The sequence below is a fragment of the Daldinia childiae genome (genome assembly GCF_008694065.1).
Source record: "Daldinia childiae strain JS-1345 chromosome Unknown Scaffold9, whole genome shotgun sequence".
In the NCBI taxonomy this organism is placed as follows: Eukaryota; Fungi; Ascomycota; class Sordariomycetes; order Xylariales; family Hypoxylaceae; genus Daldinia; species Daldinia childiae.
Window position 1 is genome coordinate 1,763,786 of NW_022984650.1, and position 18,201 is coordinate 1,781,986.

The 18,201-nt window shown below is 46.4% G+C and overlaps 3 protein-coding genes across 3 annotated transcripts; all 3 read left to right on the forward strand.

The window, feature by feature from the left end:
* Positions 1-4,660: 4,660 nt before the first annotated feature.
* GL218_07676 (uncharacterized protein) lies at positions 4,661-7,791 on the forward strand (the record flags this gene model as incomplete). The annotated part of the gene is made up of 2 exons (XM_033584441.1): positions 4,661-4,716; positions 4,818-7,791. 2 exons carry the CDS (start codon positions 4,661-4,663, stop codon positions 7,789-7,791), a joined length of 3,030 nt encoding a protein of 1,009 aa, XP_033432766.1.
* A 4,610-nt stretch (positions 7,792-12,401) lies between these two features.
* GL218_07677 (uncharacterized protein) lies at positions 12,402-14,912 on the forward strand (the record flags this gene model as incomplete). Its single annotated transcript, XM_033584442.1, has 1 exon — positions 12,402-14,912. The coding sequence occupies one exon, from the start codon at positions 12,402-12,404 to the stop codon at positions 14,910-14,912; it is 2,511 nt and encodes an 836-aa protein (XP_033432767.1).
* Positions 14,913-16,161: 1,249 nt separating this feature from the next.
* On the forward strand, positions 16,162-17,366 carry GL218_07678 (Integral membrane protein sed5; the record flags this gene model as incomplete). The annotated part of the gene is made up of 4 exons (XM_033584443.1): positions 16,162-16,377; positions 16,445-16,530; positions 16,592-17,239; positions 17,342-17,366. 4 exons carry the CDS (start codon positions 16,162-16,164, stop codon positions 17,364-17,366), a joined length of 975 nt encoding a protein of 324 aa, XP_033432773.1.
* Between the last annotated feature and the right edge of the window lie 835 nt (positions 17,367-18,201).

The window sequence follows — 18,201 nt, forward strand, 5'->3', positions numbered from 1 at the left end:
AATGAAATAATTTCATTTATACCGAAAAGAGTATTTGACAAGGGGCTTGATTGGATCGACGCAATAATCAGGTACCTACCTAGGTAGATTTTCAAAATTCTAAAAACCCATATGGCAACCTAAATGTGGTCATTATGGAGCTTAATTTAGCAGTTAAAAAATATAGTCGTTTTAAAAAGCTATGTGTTCTTCATTTTCTTCTTATTATACACAGCGTAAAGTTTTGGTGTAAAAATTTAGATAACTACATCGTAACAGAGATATAGAAATCTATAAATTAGGCGGGATGATAATAGGATAGTGGGGTTGATAAGCCGCTAATAGTGCGCTAGATGCATATTACTACATTGCATAAAACCACATATTACACTAAAATGTTGAAAGTTAGCACGGACGGTGTTGCCTTCAATTTTGGTTCAAAGTTGAAAAGTTGAATCATTCATCTTCTTTACTTATAACATCCTGTCATGAAACTCGGTAAATGAAGGAGATAATAGTTGGTCACAACTAATTGATCCGTGTGTTGTTGACCTGGTATCCTCGTTATTTCTAGGGTAACCATTGAGCTGGAGACCACATACAGAGAGAAAGAGATGGAACAACGTGGCAGTTAATGTCTTAAAAGAACACCTCACATTCTCATAACCACACGACTAACCAAGAATCAGAACTCGGCAATCACTCGCTTAACCTAGACGATTACCTCCTAATAACTACAAACCTAAATATACTGGAATGGGTAAACCCATTTGGTCAATTAATGTTTCCTTTACATATATTTATTTTCAACGTCTTTAAAAGACTACTACATTTGATGCGCTATACATAACCCCTTGGTTCCATCATACCAACATCGACGCAATTCCTCCCAGTTAACATTAGTCCGCTTAACTTTTGACTATGGATTCAGATGAGCATACATCTCAAGATAGTGTCCCATCAAACTCCGAAACAAAGATGGATGAAGGAGACATCCAAAGTATTAGTGTCTCCTCCGGAATCAAGTCGATATCCATCTCTAGCTCTCACGACTCTTCGGGTGATATAGATGGTGTTGAGGAGCATCGTAACATGATGCTTGCTAGTCTACTCGAAGATTATATCCGTACCCGCGCTGCCGAGTATCTCAACGCTACTAATCCGGGACAGAACTATACGAGACAATCTCCAGAGATTCAGCCTCTTGCTCGGCAACTGTTTGCGGACGCAAGCCGGACACTATCGTCGAATGGAGTAATATCCGACTTAGCGACATCTGATACCGTGAGAAATTCTCGTCGCCAATATCTGTCAGCCTTAGATAATCTGGTTGCTGGCTCTCAAGTACCAACCTCTCATCTCCCTAACGCGATGCGAGACTTAGTCCTTGGGACGTCCCAACTTACATTCATGCCGCATCCATCTAATGATTTGAATCTGACTCTCCAGCTACCCCCAGTACGAAGTCATTATCAATCTTCCTTCCAAGAAGGCGCTCTTTTAGGGAAAGGTGGCTTCGGAAAAGTATATAAGTGTTTCAACCCCCTAGATCAAGGAACATATGCTGTAAAGAAGATCCAGCTATCCCCGAGGCTCGGAAGAAGGTTTCGCGATGGGAAACTGGAAGAGCTTCAGCATATCCTACGCGAGGTGCAAGCTTTGGCCGCGTTAGATCACCCTAACATCGTGCGATATCATGCTACATGGCTTGAGGAGCCTCAACAACCACAGTCAGCCGAAATGACACATGGTACGTGATTATTTTAGGCTGTTTAGTTCAGGCACTGTCTACCCCATGAATCATACATGCCGCCCATACGGTCAAACTCTGGTTTAACGTAACGATGATCGCTAACTTACAGTGTTAGATCATGGCACGAGACCTGACGTAGGTCAAAGGCAACAGTTACTTTTAGACCACCGGCCATTCTCTCAAGATAATGGGGACGAGGCAGAACTGTCACTAAGTGGTGGGGTTGTTTTTGCAGAAGACACTCCATTTTGCCATGACAGCAAGGCGAACGACCAGTTGGTTAACGACCGGCAATGGTTCGAACAGCGCACCTCTAGTAATCCTGCTATTGAGAGTCTTTCCCTGTCAAATACTAGCGATATATTTACGGACGGGAAAAGTAAGCTATCGAACTCGAATGGAAAGAGGGAGACGTTTGATGCCGTCGGACACATCTTATACATACAAATGTCGCTATACCCAATGACGCTAGCTCAGTATATATCTCTTTCTTCTAGCGGAAATAACGCCGTAAGGCATTGCTTTCATCTTGTTCCCAGTCTTAGGCTCCTTCATGCTATACACGCTGGGCTACAGTACATCCACACTAAAGGATTTATACATCGGGATATTAAGCCGGGCAACATCTTTCTCTCGTTGCCCAACACTGAGCCACAGGGAGGATACTGTAGTCTTGCATGCAATTCCTGCCGAGCGAAGGACAAAAATTTGCCTCCGCAATGGCTTAATCCGCGTATTGGCGATTTCGGGCTAGTGACCCAGCTCGCGCGCGAGGGGTTGCCTCCATCATATGCAAGCGACGACGGCTCGACAACATCGGATCGTGCTGTAGGTACTACCTATTACCGACCACCACCCTCTAAGGATGCGGACAATGAGAAAGTCGACATCTTCGCTCTGGGTGTTGTGTTTATCGAGATGACATGCCCCTGTGCCACAGCTATGGAACGAGTTGATATGCTCAAGGGATTGCAGATGGGCTATGTACCGACGAGTCTTAGGAATGGGTTAAAAAACGAGGGATATCCCCCTGAAGTTATTGACGACGTGGTTTTGCTAGCGGAGGCCATGGTTTGCCCTGATTCTGAGGCTAGATGGTCTAGCCGGCAGGTGAACGAGGCGATCGAAAGGGTTCTACGCAAATGTGGAGGCTCATAGCTGTGACCTCCCCAAACCCAACATCGCTAGTAATTTGTATACTAAGGATACCTACTTAGACGACTCGAGGCTATGATATTTTACCTTGTTATCATGGTTGGGACCCAGAATCTGTGGCACTCATGTAATATTCGATCCATCTTATGTAGGTAGATAATAGGGGTGCGATTATGCACACCCAAATATCACTTTTCAGTCGCTGTTTGTAATAAGAAGATTTAGCAAGAAATGATGCGTTAGAAATGTGTGAACCTATAATTTATAATATATAAGAACCAAGACCAGAGCTGGCAGTGCTGTTGATATATTAGGTATCTACTAAGTGAGCGATAATCTCTAAATTGTAGTTAGGTATCTAGATATGAGAAGTGAGTTTCTTCGTATGTAGGTATATAGCGTTGGTAGGTTGAAGTCTGTTCAACTTTACGTTATATTGACTTAGACACTCAAGTGTCCTCTAGGAATGAAAATTAGTTTACAATTTCCATATCAATTGTCCGTTATTACACAGTCATTACATGTTCGAGATAAAGATATATCTTGTTGAATGTTTGTTTGTTGAAGAGAAAAGGTATACAAGGTAGCTAATATGGTTCTTATCGTCCTGTATAATATGAATTTCATCTATTCATTTTAAATTAGTTAGTTCTTTACAATAGTAACTAACTATGCCTATAGATAGAGGATGTTATAAATATCCCATGACCATGTACCTATGCAGGTTGTTAAATGATGGTAGGATTCAGGATTGTATAAAATTTGGTCATATATGTAGAAAAACGTGAGCTTTAAAATTGATAGGTACTTTCTAGGTATCGTACCACCTGTGATGCCGGTAAAAGATGGAGTGTGGAAAGCAGCTATCCGGAGTTAACTGTGGCTATGCTCCTGCACTTTAGGGACGTGGAGCCAATAATTTAAGTAGGCAGAGCGGTACCTCGTTTACGCAGTACATAAAATACGAATATGTACCCCATCGAAAATCTTAGCGGCTTGGTAGGGGTCCAGGTGGATGCTATTAAGTACTCAACTGCGGGATTACGTACGTTGATACCGTTAATACTGTTAATAACCTATAAACGTGCACCTCACGTATCCGTGTACACTACGGCGGCAGAGCGGATCGCAATGTCTGGATGTGCAGTACGAGCCAACCTAAGGTACCTAAGGTATGTACCTAGGTGCAGTACCTGTATCTGTATCTTTTGAATCTTTAGGCGCCGAATTATTTTAGATTAAACATCTTTATTATTTTCTTCATCATTACTTCGTACATCTTCCTCTTCAAATTCGCCTTGTCTTCGCAATCTTGTCGCGACGAGCTCGACTCTTTTCTATCGTACATATTTGAACTCATTGATCCTATTGTAACATCCAATATCGAGCATCGATCGTTATACAATCCCTGTACCTATACAAACCCCCCTCTTATACCCTTTCCCTCTCCGTCTATATTCAATTTATTCAATTTACGACAGCGATTCGCTTTTTTCGCCTGCCCGCATCGGACCAGATATCCATCCGCCTGCTAATTCTGTGATACCTCTCACATACACCTGACTACGTCAACAAGGTTTCCTCAACACCTCTCGACTTTCGCCTTAGAGCACATTAAATATTTCGCCTGTTTGCGTCGCTATCGATTGCATTAGATTTATTGTCGTGTGCTCCGTATTGCCTTTATCCCTTACCGAATCCGAACCCGAGACCCTGATTCCCATTTATCCTTGATGTCGCAATAGATCATAAGATATTCTTCGATTTGCTACCATGAATGAAGGGTCGTACAATAATGTGGTTCGGAGCAATAGTCCGTTCTCCCCAATGTAAGTTCATACTTCAGTTGTAAATACTCATAGGATATATATTAGGATATAATTCTCTACTCTATTCGCTACACGTACTAACACCTATGCTATGCACATAGGACACCTTCTACTCCGAATACATACAAGGCGAATGTGAACCGAACGAAGACAAGAAAATGGGTAGAGGCAAAGGTTCAAAGTTACGACGGTGATGATTGGGGTAATGAATACGAGGACGAATATGGCGAACCCGAACCGGAACCCGAGCCTGCACCTAGGGTTGCTGCGTTACGACAACAAGCAAACTCCCAGCAACCAAGAACATTCTCTCAATCTTCGACCGGCGTAGTTAATTCGTCGACTAGGCCCGGCCCGTTCGGGGCAAGAGGTCCCAGCGGCCCGCCATCTTTACATATACAGACCGGAACAGATTCAGGATCTCACCCAGTCGAGACCACTACGTCTGCTTCGGATCAAGGCTCAACATCGTCTCGCTTTCCCCTTCGCGATGGGAGTAGAAGTCGAGAAGGAACTCCTCTTAGTGATCTTAATGCCTCTGGGTCAGGTTCTCGACCGGGATCCATATCAACTCAACTATGGACTCAAAAAGCAGCATCTCCCACCAAATCCTCGAATTTAGTCAGACCTTCAGACCTTTACAATCAGACAAGCGAAGATAGGGAGAAAGGAGATAGACCTATGGAGTCGGGCGGGCTTGGTGTAGAAGGCAACTATGGTCGAAACAGTGCAGTTGAATTTGAGAGAGAACATACGAATCAGCGGCGGCTTTCTACCAGCCCAAAATTGCCGGACTTAGCACGTTTGTCTGGGTTTGGCGACGACTTTTTCTCGACCTCTGGAAATTATAACCCTCGGGCTCGTTCGACTTTATCAACAATTGCGGACGTTCAGCAGACGGATGGAGCAAGGGATACACCTGGCTCATTAACTGGACCGGATAACAAACGGCGCGACACTGCTGGAATCTCTGATGGAAAAAACCCCTCGAGCACCTTGGTGGGACCGAAGCTTGAACCAAATCCTCGAATCATTATGCCGCCACTGGATGCTGATTTAGAACCGAATAAGAGCAACACCGTCGACACATCCCACCAATCTACCGTGGTTAGACCCCAACTTCCTGGGACTTGGGTGTCCGAAACTATTAGCGTCGATTCCGGATATCCAACGCCTACAGAAAAGGTCGAGGGACCCGGTCCGGCCTCCTTGGGCAGCATCGCAAATACTAGCGTGCCTCCAATGAGCATAAGACACGCGGAACCCGCTGACCTCGAACCAACCACTGCCATTCGACAGCTGCCGACAAAACATGACTTGGACACGACGACGGAAAATAAATCTATGGGTACATCTGAGAACGAATTCAACAATGCTACCGGAAAACATGATGATATCGTAGCCTCGAAAGTAATTGCCGCTGGACCTGGTTATCACCCAACGCCTCATTCTCTTCCGCCTTTGAAGACGGATAATTACCTCGCCTCACCTAATACTACCTCACCAGACAAGCGTGAAGCATCCGGGGTAGCTGACATGGGGCTACCGGCATTACAATATAGTGACTCTCCGCTCCAGCCGTCCTCGGCTCAGCAGAGTGCAACCGCCAGCTCAGGTTTCACTCCTACAGCGCCGTTGAACCCACGCCGATCCATCATTGCTCCAGCAGAGATTATAACACCTACAACACAGGAACGAAAATCTACTATGAGCACTGTTCATACCGCGTCTCCTGAAAAGGACAGTGATAAGCTAAGAGAAGAGATAATCAAGTCTCTAAGCGCAAGTCCAGCTATTACACCTGACGCGAGCACTATCCTAGACGCGCCCAACGTTGCCTTCGATCCGGCGCAAGACGGTCCTACTCGGGAGAGTACATATTTATCCGACGTCTACGATGATTACTTAGCACCAGTGGAAGATAAGTCTCTTCAAGAGACGGGTTTGCTTCTTAAGCAGGGATCGAAGGCAGCCAATTATAGAGTTGATGATACTGGGATGGAGCCTGAGCTCGGACGAGACCTACAGAAGGGCAGCACGTTTCCGGGTATCGCGCCTTTGAGCCCACGTAGAAGCCCAGAACAAGGCACTGCACGTCCCCAAAAACGGTTCTCGTGGGAGAATGATCCAAAGAAGAGCATGCCTAATTCCGCAACGGGGACTCCGAGTGTGCTAACCACCCCCAGTGAACCGATTAAAAGTAATCAGATCGAATATCAACCCCCCCTAACGACAGAGCTGGGTGCGGGTACTACTCCTTCAGACGCTCTACAAGTCCGATCAGAGAGTCGTGCCACCATATCTCATCAAGTTTCTGATGTTAGCAGTCGTGCTCCTGGAGATCTGTCGATAGCTGGGCTTGATTCACCCTCTCCTGTTTCGCTGGTGACGGATAATGGTCCCAGAACTCAATCTGCAGTTCCTGAAACATCGCGTTTATCCTTCGCAGATGAGAAAGAGCATGTACTAATTCAATCATCATCAAACACGTCGTCTTCCGACCAGCATCCTGCCCTAGCGCAGCCGATAGAGTTTACTTCTGAACCGTCACCTGCCCTCCAACCAGCTCCAATAGCCCAACCGTCTTCGCAAGCGAAGATCATGGCGTTTAGGGATATCCTTAACATTGTATCAATCGAACAGAGAATCCAGAAATTTGATGAAACACGAGCTCAGTTTTATTCGATGGATTCTGGCTTGTCGAACTGGATTACGTACATGCAGAGCCAGCCAGAGCATGGGATAGCCTCAACGACATCGATAGGCGGGCGAATGTCTCCTTCTGGCGTCCAGTCTCAAGCCGAACAACCATACTATCAACAGTACTTAAATGCCAGCAACCCTGATGCACCGGTACAACGTGGAAGGGCTGCGAGTGGCAATTTGCAACAGATGTTTACAGGACAATCTGTGAGTAACTTTGGCTCATCCGGTGCTCAGGTTGGGACAAAGAGTAAGGAACTCTTACAGGCCGCAGGGGCATTTGGCAATAAGGGTGTGAAGTCGGGTATGAAACTATTCAACAAAGGCAAGAACAAACTTCGCGGAACAGGGGATAAGGGCTTTTTTCAATAGTAGCACCCTCTCTTCGTCGTGTTTACCTTTCTAGTAGGAAGGTCGTATGAAAACAACAGCCTTGCGTTGCGGCATTTCGCCTAAGAAAGACGTGGCGGAGGCTGTGATCAGAGGAGATTCTTATGCGATAGGCAGAGGCAATATTTCCCTGTCGTTCGTATATTCCAGTCTGGGCTTTTCATATGCACTGTATTAATTCACCTTGTGGGCATACGCGTTTCTTAATCGGGTTAAGCAAAGGAATTCAGGCGGCGGTGCGTAGGTTGTACGATTTACTGGGAGACTAGGAGCATGGATTTGGTCGAAGGATGGAAGTAATTCGATCTAAGATGCCATAATACTAAAATGATTTCTGTTATTCGCCTCATCTAGCAATGTCATGACAAGTCCCTTCTTATATGGGGCCATCCAATGGAATTTGTGGGAAAGCTGTCAGCTTGGCGCTGTTGGGCTGACTCCTAGAATTATGAAGATCTCGTATGTATCTCTATTCTAAAAGAGGCGAATTGATTAGATATTAGGTGTTATGTATTATTTTGTGGCGTGTTCGCGCAATTGTGTAACAAGTCTTGGATGTCCGTCTTTCTTGAATAGGTGTTCGGTCGGTAATTAACCTATCAAGGAACTGAGGCGTATGATGATCAATATGTTATCCGTATTCTGTGACGGCATGTTTATCTAGATATCTAGGGATATCTTCCAGCTGTCTTCTGACAGTATGTATGTCTACGGATTATAGAAGACACGATATGTTACTATTCTATGCTACCATCACCCCCGCCAGCCTCTCCGTGTTCATTCCGCTTGTTTAGCACTACTACCTTGCTACGTATGTGGAGACTTGACGTGCTACCACAAGGAAAAGTCGGGAACAGGTAGGGATACTAGAATAATTTCTAATTCTTTTATAAGATAGACTTATCGAATAGTTATATAGTCTTAGCAGGAATAAATCATAATTGTCATCATCACCATAGACTACTACTAGTAACCGTATACCTTAATAACTCTAAAAGCAGGAAACTATGAGAATATGCAGTACCCGTTAACCGTAGGATCTACCTGTAGGTAAGTAGCAATATTACTAGCATATCTTAAGCTTAACCATGTTCAACGGGGACGTCGACCGCGTTCGCACGTGTGGACAGGGGAGATGATCCTTCTCCTTAGCAATTTATGTAGATATTATCATTGTCGATATGAGTTTTGATTGGTTAGAAGAGAAGCAATAAGAAGAGAATGTTCAGCTTAACACAGCCACCCAAGCCGCGGACCAGCAGCAGAAACATTCTCCACAAATATAGGACTTGTTATTATTATTACGCCCCCAACATGAAAAGTTCAGTTGATACCTGTGTTACCTGTTGTTAATGTAGGTAGGTAATAGTAATAGTAGAGGCAAAAAAAACCCCCCTCAAAAAATGCCTTCCTTCGAGCCCCCAAATAGTGCTACCATCATCTTCTTCATCACCATCACCATCACCACCCGGGATCTTGGCTTGTGTTCCCTATTTTCAAGCTTGTAGCCCTATTTGAAGCCACTTAGACAAGGAGCTAAGCCGAGTCCAGCCCAAACAAGCCCTGAGAACCCATAGAAAAAAGCCTTATAGGCAACAAAAAAAAAAGGGTCGTACCGTGGTGCCGTGGTATCTATCATAAGATGCACTGGAACCTGACCAACTGGATCAAGAAAAGCTTCCCAGCCTGCCAGCCTGCCAACTTGTCCAGCTCCAGGTACCAGTAATAAAAATCGGATCCCACCAATCCAACCATTCACCATTCACCCCCAGTCCCCGTTCCATCCGCCGTCTATGTAGCTCCATCCCAGCCCTTTCAAGTATCCCAGCATCCTAGCATCCAAGCCATCCTAGCAATTTCAATTCCAGATTTCGCTACTTCGTTCAAGGGACGCGAACACGTTCGTCTCTCACCGTCGCTTCTACTCTTGTTGCTCTATTGCTCCAACTCCACCCTCCCACCCGACTTCCTCTCCTTATCGTCGTCATAGTCGACGTCGGACGCTCGCTCGCTTCACCCTTTCCGAGTCCTGGGTTGCTCACCGTAATTATTTATATTTAGGGTGGATTTGTATCTTGACCTTATAAAATACTTCTCTACCCTTGTCGTTCGCGTCTTCTACTCCATCTTAGTCGTCTATTTCGCAAACACACGGCCTTACTCGTTCGCCTAGAATTCGCATCTGACTATCTACGCTGCGACGTATATCCTTAATATTAATCAATTACACTTGGGTGCGTTTGTCAGTCAGCGAATTGTTTATTTGATATTATACCATATTCGTTCATATTCGTCAACCAGGATTGCGTTAGAGGAAAGGATATTTTTTAAAAAAGAGAAAGACTACAAGGAGGCCGACAGCCATTGCAGCGGGCTCTGCATCCATCACCCGAATCAAGATCTGTTTAAAAAAAATTATGTTGCGCATTTAATTTACCAATAGCAATATTAAATACCTAAATAACGGCGAAGTGACATCTCGGGGATTTATTATATCTAATTATTACCAATCCGATCGATTGCTCGCGTCAGACTATGACCGCTCTCATGGCCGCTGACAGGCCATATTCGCCAGGTCTCGGCGACTCCAACCCTTCAGGGAAAAAACAATCTTCTGGTTTTACCCCATTACCGCCCATTCGTCGCACATCAACATTCGACTTATTATCTAGAAAGAAACTTGGTGGAGAAGAAGACGACGGAACTCCATCTCCAGTTGGATCTTCAGATAATGAAATTCCTCCAGTACCTCCTATGAAGGACGACATCAATTATCAAAACGGTAATGGGTATATACCCGACCGGGGACAAGGCGGCCAGGCAACCGGCCAATTAAGTCAATCACAGGCCTTCACCCAACCACCACCGCCTCAGCATCACCCCGCGTTCGCCAACGGCTTCAACCCAGGTCCTAATGGATTTGCAGCTGGTAGAGGTATTAGTCAACCTAACGGGTTTCAACAGCAGGGACATATGGGAGGTCCTGTAGGTCCTCACCAATTTAGTCAGATACCCGGTCAATCCAGCGCATTACCTATGAATCAAGGTCATCCTTTCGCCTCACAAATGGAAGGTAACCCTATTCAAAAAATCCCTCCTGGTGGTCGATGGAAATTAGAGGAATCCCGCCTTACAGAACCTCTTATCCAACACAAAACCCGACCAGGGGCAAATAGTCCATCGCAACAACCGGGCTATTACGGATATGATAAGGAAACTGAAGAGCCCTCACCGCCAATGAGAGGGCAGGGTATACCACAGCGGTCGAGAAATAATAGCAACAGTATACCACCTGTCTCGGCAGAGAGATTCCGTAAGCACAATATCTTTGCTCCTCATGAACCCCAGCAATCGCAACCGTTAACCCCACCACAAGTTGGTCATCCTCCGCCAGGTCGAACTAACGATAACGTGGCTCAAGGGGAGCGGGAGGGTCGTGATGTAGGGTTTAATAAGGAGCCAGATGGTAAGTCTACGAGATCTAAAACTAGATGACGAGCTAATAGTGTTATCAACTAGTCCATGTTGATGAGGTGTCAGTTTCAAGCGCTGCCAGTGAGGGCCAAAATAGTACCCGGCGAGGTTCGGGATTTTTTAGTCTAACCCGCCGGACCACAGGTGCAGAACAAGAACAGCAAAACTCGAATCATAACGCATCTGCCAAGGACAAGGCAGTCTCGTTCCTCGGCATGGGAACCCATGCCCATGACAAGTATCAACCAGCTGTCAAATCTAACCTTGGGTCTACATTTGATCATGATGATAATCCAGAGCCTACGTCGATGAGGAAAAGATTGTCTGAGCTCACGGGAATGATGAAAGGTGTCGGGAATGCGAAAGACGGAACAAAAGATGACCAACCAGTTAAACCGAGTAGCAATACATATGCTCCAAGACCTATGCAGGGTCCAATGCAAGGTCCAGTACGAACACAAACCGGACCTCAGCCGTCTCAAGGGCAGGGGGGATTATATGCAGCCCCGTCTAATATAATTGGACGAAATAGTCCCAGTGGCCCTCGACCTCCTGAAGCTCAACGTCCTCAAACTGACGACGAGCGTGAAAAGAAACATGGGTTTTTAGGTGGACTTTTTAATAGACAAGGATTTAAGTCATCGGAGACGAAATCAGAGTCAAGACAACCGAATCAACAGACATCGATGCCCCTTCAGCCGCCACCGCAACAATTTCCCATGCAACCCATGCAGCAATTCCGGCCTGGTCAGATGCCACCACTTGGACAACAGTTTGGTCCGCATCCAATGTATTCCGGCCATCCCCCAATGCAGCCAGGCTTGCCGGGACAGCAAGGCGCACGAAGACCCACGGTTTCTGGTCCAGGCCAGCCAAATTCTTCGGAACATCTTCAGTCGCCTACTTCGCCCCAAGTTCTTGAGATTGCACAGTTAATTCAGATGCAACGCCCTTCCGAAATAACAGTCTCCCAAAGTCCATCAGGCGGGTCACCCCTTTCACCTAGTCAACGACCACCAACATCCCAAGGATCCCAGGCAGGTATACGACCCGGTACCGGACAGGATGCTAGTGGGAGAAATATATCTAAGCAAGCCGGAGTCAACGATCCATTTTCTATGTCTAGTCCACTTCCCAAGGACTTCCACGGTCCCCCACGTGCGGCCTCCTTTGATCTATCTAATACCAGCGGACCCTCGTCGATAGCACGAACCCCGAATAGAAAGCCTGTGGCCTCCGGTTTATCAAAGCAAGATGGTGTATCGGTTAATTCCACCCCTACGACGCAAAATTCTATTCAGCAGTCGCCCCCAAACCCGGCTAGGACCGATGATTCAACGCCTGGATCTGAAAGTCCGGATGATGAACAGAGGTTATCCAGCCATCTTCCATCTGGTCAACAGAGCCCTACACTTGGTAAGCTAGGCCACATCCGCCAGTCGTCTAATCCGTCCCCGGGACGTCCACCTCAGCCCGGTCAAGTAACTCCTCAATCAATCGGAAGTGCACAGTTCTCTCCCCAGGGGCCCCAACCTTCGCAGGATCGGCAGATACCAAACCAATTGCACGGGAACTCTCAAGGTAGGTTCTCGGCTGATGGTGGTTCTCCACATGATTCGCGGCAGAACTCACCTTGGAGTCCTAATGTCACCTTCGTTGATCAACCACGTGCAGGGTATCTACGAAGACCGCTAGCTACAACTCATGATCAAAGCCGAAGCACCCTAGAGAAGTTTTTCGGTGTCGATAACGGTATCGATTCCGAAGTTGGTAGTATTAATTCGGTAAAACCAATAAAGGAGCCGAAAGAAAAGAATGCTGCAGCAAGACTCCTAGACGCCTTTAGGAGAACCAATAAACCCGAATCTCAAAAGTTTCCCACCGGTCGTCAAACCCCTCCAGCACCACGACCAGGTCAACAAGCAAATGCGGCAAACGCACCGCGGCAGTCTCTCAACGCCCCCCCACGTGGACCCCTTAGCCCGGTCAGTAACCAACAGCCACCGCCTCAAGGAGCACCAGGCGCTGTCCGACAGCAGCCCCCGATGATGCACGGAGCTGGACGTGGGCAAGAACCTCGGTATGACCTAGTTCCTATTCCTCGTGGTTATGAGGCTGTACATGGTTATGGCCACGCGGGTATGATGGCCCCCTCTCCTTACAACATCGGACGCCCCGGCCCGCCGCCACCAAATCAACAATTTCAGGCCTTTCCACCTCTTGGTGTACCGCGTGGTCCTCCGCAAGGGTTTCCGCAGCAGTGGGATCCCCGAAATGGTCCTATCCCACAACCTATTCCATATGGCCCATTACCTCCTCATCTGCAGCCAAACCACCAGGGTCCTCCACAGCAGTTCCCACAAAGACAAGCCGACTCACAATCTACCACACCTACACCGTCCGACCAGGGTACTTTCTTAGATATGGCACCAACCCCACCACCTCAAAAGCCCCGTGAAGACACTGGATACGATCCCCAACCAGCTCAGGGTGTTCCGTCCCGTGCTATCGGCGGCCCGTCGTTCCAGCAACCACAAATCCGGCTTCAGTCCAACCTCCAACAAGTTCAGAACCCAGAAACCCAAACTCCTTCGAGTTCTAACTGGGGTAGCGCCCCGGACAGCGCTCGAACAGCGCAGTCTCCTAGACAACCAGGTCCTCAAATACCTAACGGTAGTCTCCACTCCAAACCGTCGGATCCGAATGTATCTCCTCCAAGTGACAATGACGATACACAACGATCGCCTAATCAACATATTGCTACAGCCATGATAAAAGGTGCACACATGCACCCTCCGGTACTTCAACCCGGTGCTCCGCAAAACGGACTTCCACCCAATGCGGCCCGTTCCTTTTCTCCTTCGACTACATCGACAAGGGTTCCCGGTTTCCCCAATCAGAACCAGTACCAGAACCAAAACCAGAGTCCACCTCCAATCCAGGAACCTGTAAACCAACCAACGCCCAACGGCGCGGGTCATCTCGTAAGCAAGATGTCGATAACTAACCTCAACGAGCCGCCTAAAAACACATCGCTCAGTCCCGACATCAATGCGATCCGTGCTACGAACGTCAGCCCAGAACCCTCTGCTCCGCCGAGGTCATCTCCGTACCATCAGGTATCGAACACCAGCTTGAATATCAATGTTGATCGTGCGAACGATCCCAAGGAAAATAGCGGAGGGGAGGACGATATTTACGATGCTACGCCTAGATTAAATAGCACTGCACAGAGCCAAGGCCAGCCTCAACCCCCAGTTCAGGAACCAGTCCACGTACACGAGAATACAAAGTACGCCGGCTCAGAGAAGAGTCGCACGGGTCTCACCAACGGCGGAATCGCAGCTACCGGTGCTGGAATTGCTGCCGGCGCAGTCGGCGTTGCAGTTGCAGCAGACGCGAGCAGCATTCAGGATTCCTTGCCAGAGGATCCATCACCGCCGCAACGGCCAATCGCAATGAATATACCTGCGGAGCCTGAGGAGAAGATTGCGGTGGACCATCCTGTAGAGCTCCCCGCCGTCAATGTCGACGACGACGACGGTATACCCGTGATGACGGCGACGTCGTACCCTGGACAGGAGTGGAATCCGTACGAGGCTGGGGAATTTGGAGACTTCGATATGTAAAAGTGGACGATATTACTCGATGATCTTCGATATGATATGGATTTAAGACGGAAGAAAGGAGAGGCAAAGAATGACGGTGGAGTATATCTACACCTAGCATTTGAGATGAAATGCTAATATGGAGAGTTGTCATGGATGCTGTTTTTTGTGTGTGTGTTGGAGCTGAGCGGATACATACCATATATATATATCATGTTTTCTATTCTCTTTCTTTACGATTTAGTTACATGGTACTTACCTACATACCCCGGCGGAAGGTGTCTGCTTTCCGAGATGGAATTATTAAAAAAGAGTCTTTGTCTTGAAAATGTTGGCTTGTTATATATATATATGTATAAAGCTACTTGTTATTTGCTTATAAGTAGCTACCTACCTAACCTAACCTAAGTTCAGTCAGGTAGTTAGCTACTTGACTTATGACGAAATAGATGATATCTGGTTAATATTAACTATACAATTATACTATTGCGGTTTCATTTATTTAATTAGTTTGCTGTGTACTAAGCTTTGATCATAAGTGTCGATAACCTCGATGTATTTATATATAAATTGGATGCATAAATAGATGCACAAAGTGTATGCACAAAAGTTGATGTCACATGTGACAGAAATAGAATAATGCCAAGATGATCTACATCACATCTACCTAGGTACCAAAGTATCTCCTAGCTGTAATACACGGAACGATGCACCGCCACCGATCAAGGCCGCGCGCCGCGTTTTGACCCTGTAATTTCTTAGAAGAAACACACTGGCCTCAGGAGAGTTTTAAGGCTGAAGATTACTGCCAAATTAAAGATAAGAAAGAACCAACAAAATGAACCAACAATCTCACCTGTAATAAATCGAGACACCACAAAACAAATCTCCCTGTCTACGCCCCATCAACCCCATCGAATACGGATATTACCTTAATCAGTCTCGACCGAAATCTCTAATCTACCGTCCATCGGTCTAGATAAGAAAATAATTATCAATTGTCGCCTAGAACACTCCGAATCCGACGCCGTGTCCTTTATCCGGGTTTCCCGAACCCTCGCCATCACCACGCCCTCTACCTGTGTTTAGTCTACAATCAAGACAGATTTCTACATTCAAACGATTCTATTCAAGTTTCTATACTTTTATACTACACTAGTTGCCGCAACTTAATTCATTCGCATACAACGGCCCGCTTTCATCCACGCGAAGAGCGTAAAACGGCGCTTCTTATAATCTATCTACCTAGCCGTCCCGACAACGTGTTAGGATGGCCGTCGCATCTATACAAGACCGCACGGCTGAGTTCCGGTCTGTGCTCACTCAAGTTCAAAGACGGCAAGCCTCGTCTAAGGTCGGCGCGCAGAGGAGGTCGCTTTTAACAGACTCGCAAAAAGCAGCCGCTAATGGCGATGCGCAACCGCATCGGAGATCCGAATTTGCTAGGCGCGCCGCTGAGATAGGGCGCGGGATCGCTGCCACGATGGTATTCCCTCACATTTTATTACGAAGAAGTCAGAGTGTATGTTACCCTCGCTAACGCACTTCAATAGGGTAAATTAGAGAAGCTGGCGCAGCTGGCGAAACGCAAGACATTATTTGACGACCGACCCATCGAGATTAACGAGCTCACTTTTATGTATAGACCCTCCCATCTTTACTACTACTAAACTACAATATCTAATATGGCTTTCGGTTAGAATAAAACAAGACTTATCTTCCCTAAACCAGCAGATTAGCGGACTACAGTCGTTAACGCGACAGCAACACCCTAAAGCGGATCAAGAAGGCGAACATAATAAGAATATCGTATTAATGCTACAAGGCAAACTTAGTGACGTTGGAGCCAACTTCAAGGACGTACTTGAGGTACGCACCAAGAATATCCAGGCATCGCGGTCGCGCACCGAAAACTTTATATCCTCTGTTTCGCAACACGCCCAATCGTCGTCTCTCCAGCAATCTGCGAGTCCCTTGTACGGAACACCGAACCGCGGCACGCCGTCGCCCGGCGCGGACTTATTGACACTAAACCCACCATCCGCGATAGGCGATCAACAGCTGCTTATGATGGAGGAGGCGGCACCGCAGAACTCATATATCCAGCAACGAGGCGAAGCCATCGAGGCTATAGAGAAAACCATCAGCGAGCTAGGGTCAATCTTTGGGCAACTAGCGCAGATGGTATCGGAGCAGAGCGAGATGATCCAGCGCATTGACGCCAACACCGAGGACGTTGTCGATAATGTTCAAGGCGCTCAGCGTGAATTGCTCAAATACTGGTCCCGTGTATCGAGTAATCGGTGGTTGATTGCTAAGATGTTTGGCGTACTGATGATATTCTTCCTGTGAGTCGCTCTCTTTCTACAATTCATTTTACTTCTATTATATATCCGCTCTCCCTTCACTCTTGAATTTTATGAGACCAGTTTTGCTGACGATAGATAAAGCTTATGGGTTCTTATTGCCGGTTAAGAAAAACCACACGAGACCATACGAGACAAGAAGAGATGAGGTACTCTTTAGTAGAGGCGCTGGTGTACTACTACTATCTTCACTTTGTACATTATTACGCCGCCTGCCCCCCTGGTCCGGGGACGGTGAGCAGTTGGACTACACTTAGTAGATTTATAATGACGTGCGTGGCGACGACTTGTTTAATGCATGCATACATAGTATATCCATCAAACCGAAGAGATGTCGTTTTGGTTCTTATAGGATTCTGAATCCGAATAGCTACGAGTACGGTCTTGGCCATATTTATGTTACTTTAGTGTATGATCGTGATTTTTAGTAGGTTCCTATTATTACCCTGATTGGAATTTAACAGGCTGGGTTAGTTTTGGGTTATGCGTTGGGTGGAAATGATGAATAGCAAATTCTGATATCATAATCTATTATAATTATTGTTATGCTGTGAAATCGGTGAAATCTACAGGGATATGAGTATACTCGGCCTTTAATCCAGCCGAGATTCGCTCCAATGTACAATTAGGTACAGTACCCCCACATGTATTAACAATGGATCAATGTTGTTTTTATTTTATTTTTATTTTTTTAAATATTCCAACACAATCTTAGTTAAGAACACGAAACTATTATATCTTTCTCATTTTAATAATTCGAGATTATTCCAATGGCTCATGTTCACGAAATTTCCCAATATTTCATAGGTTCCCGATCTATCGTCTCGTACCTTGCGGGCGGCGGGGTTCCCCCTACTTTAGTCCACGTGTAAGTCGCTGCGCTTGAATCGAATCACATCATCCCGAGCGCAATTCGAAAATTTGGACCAGTGACGTTTCTCGGT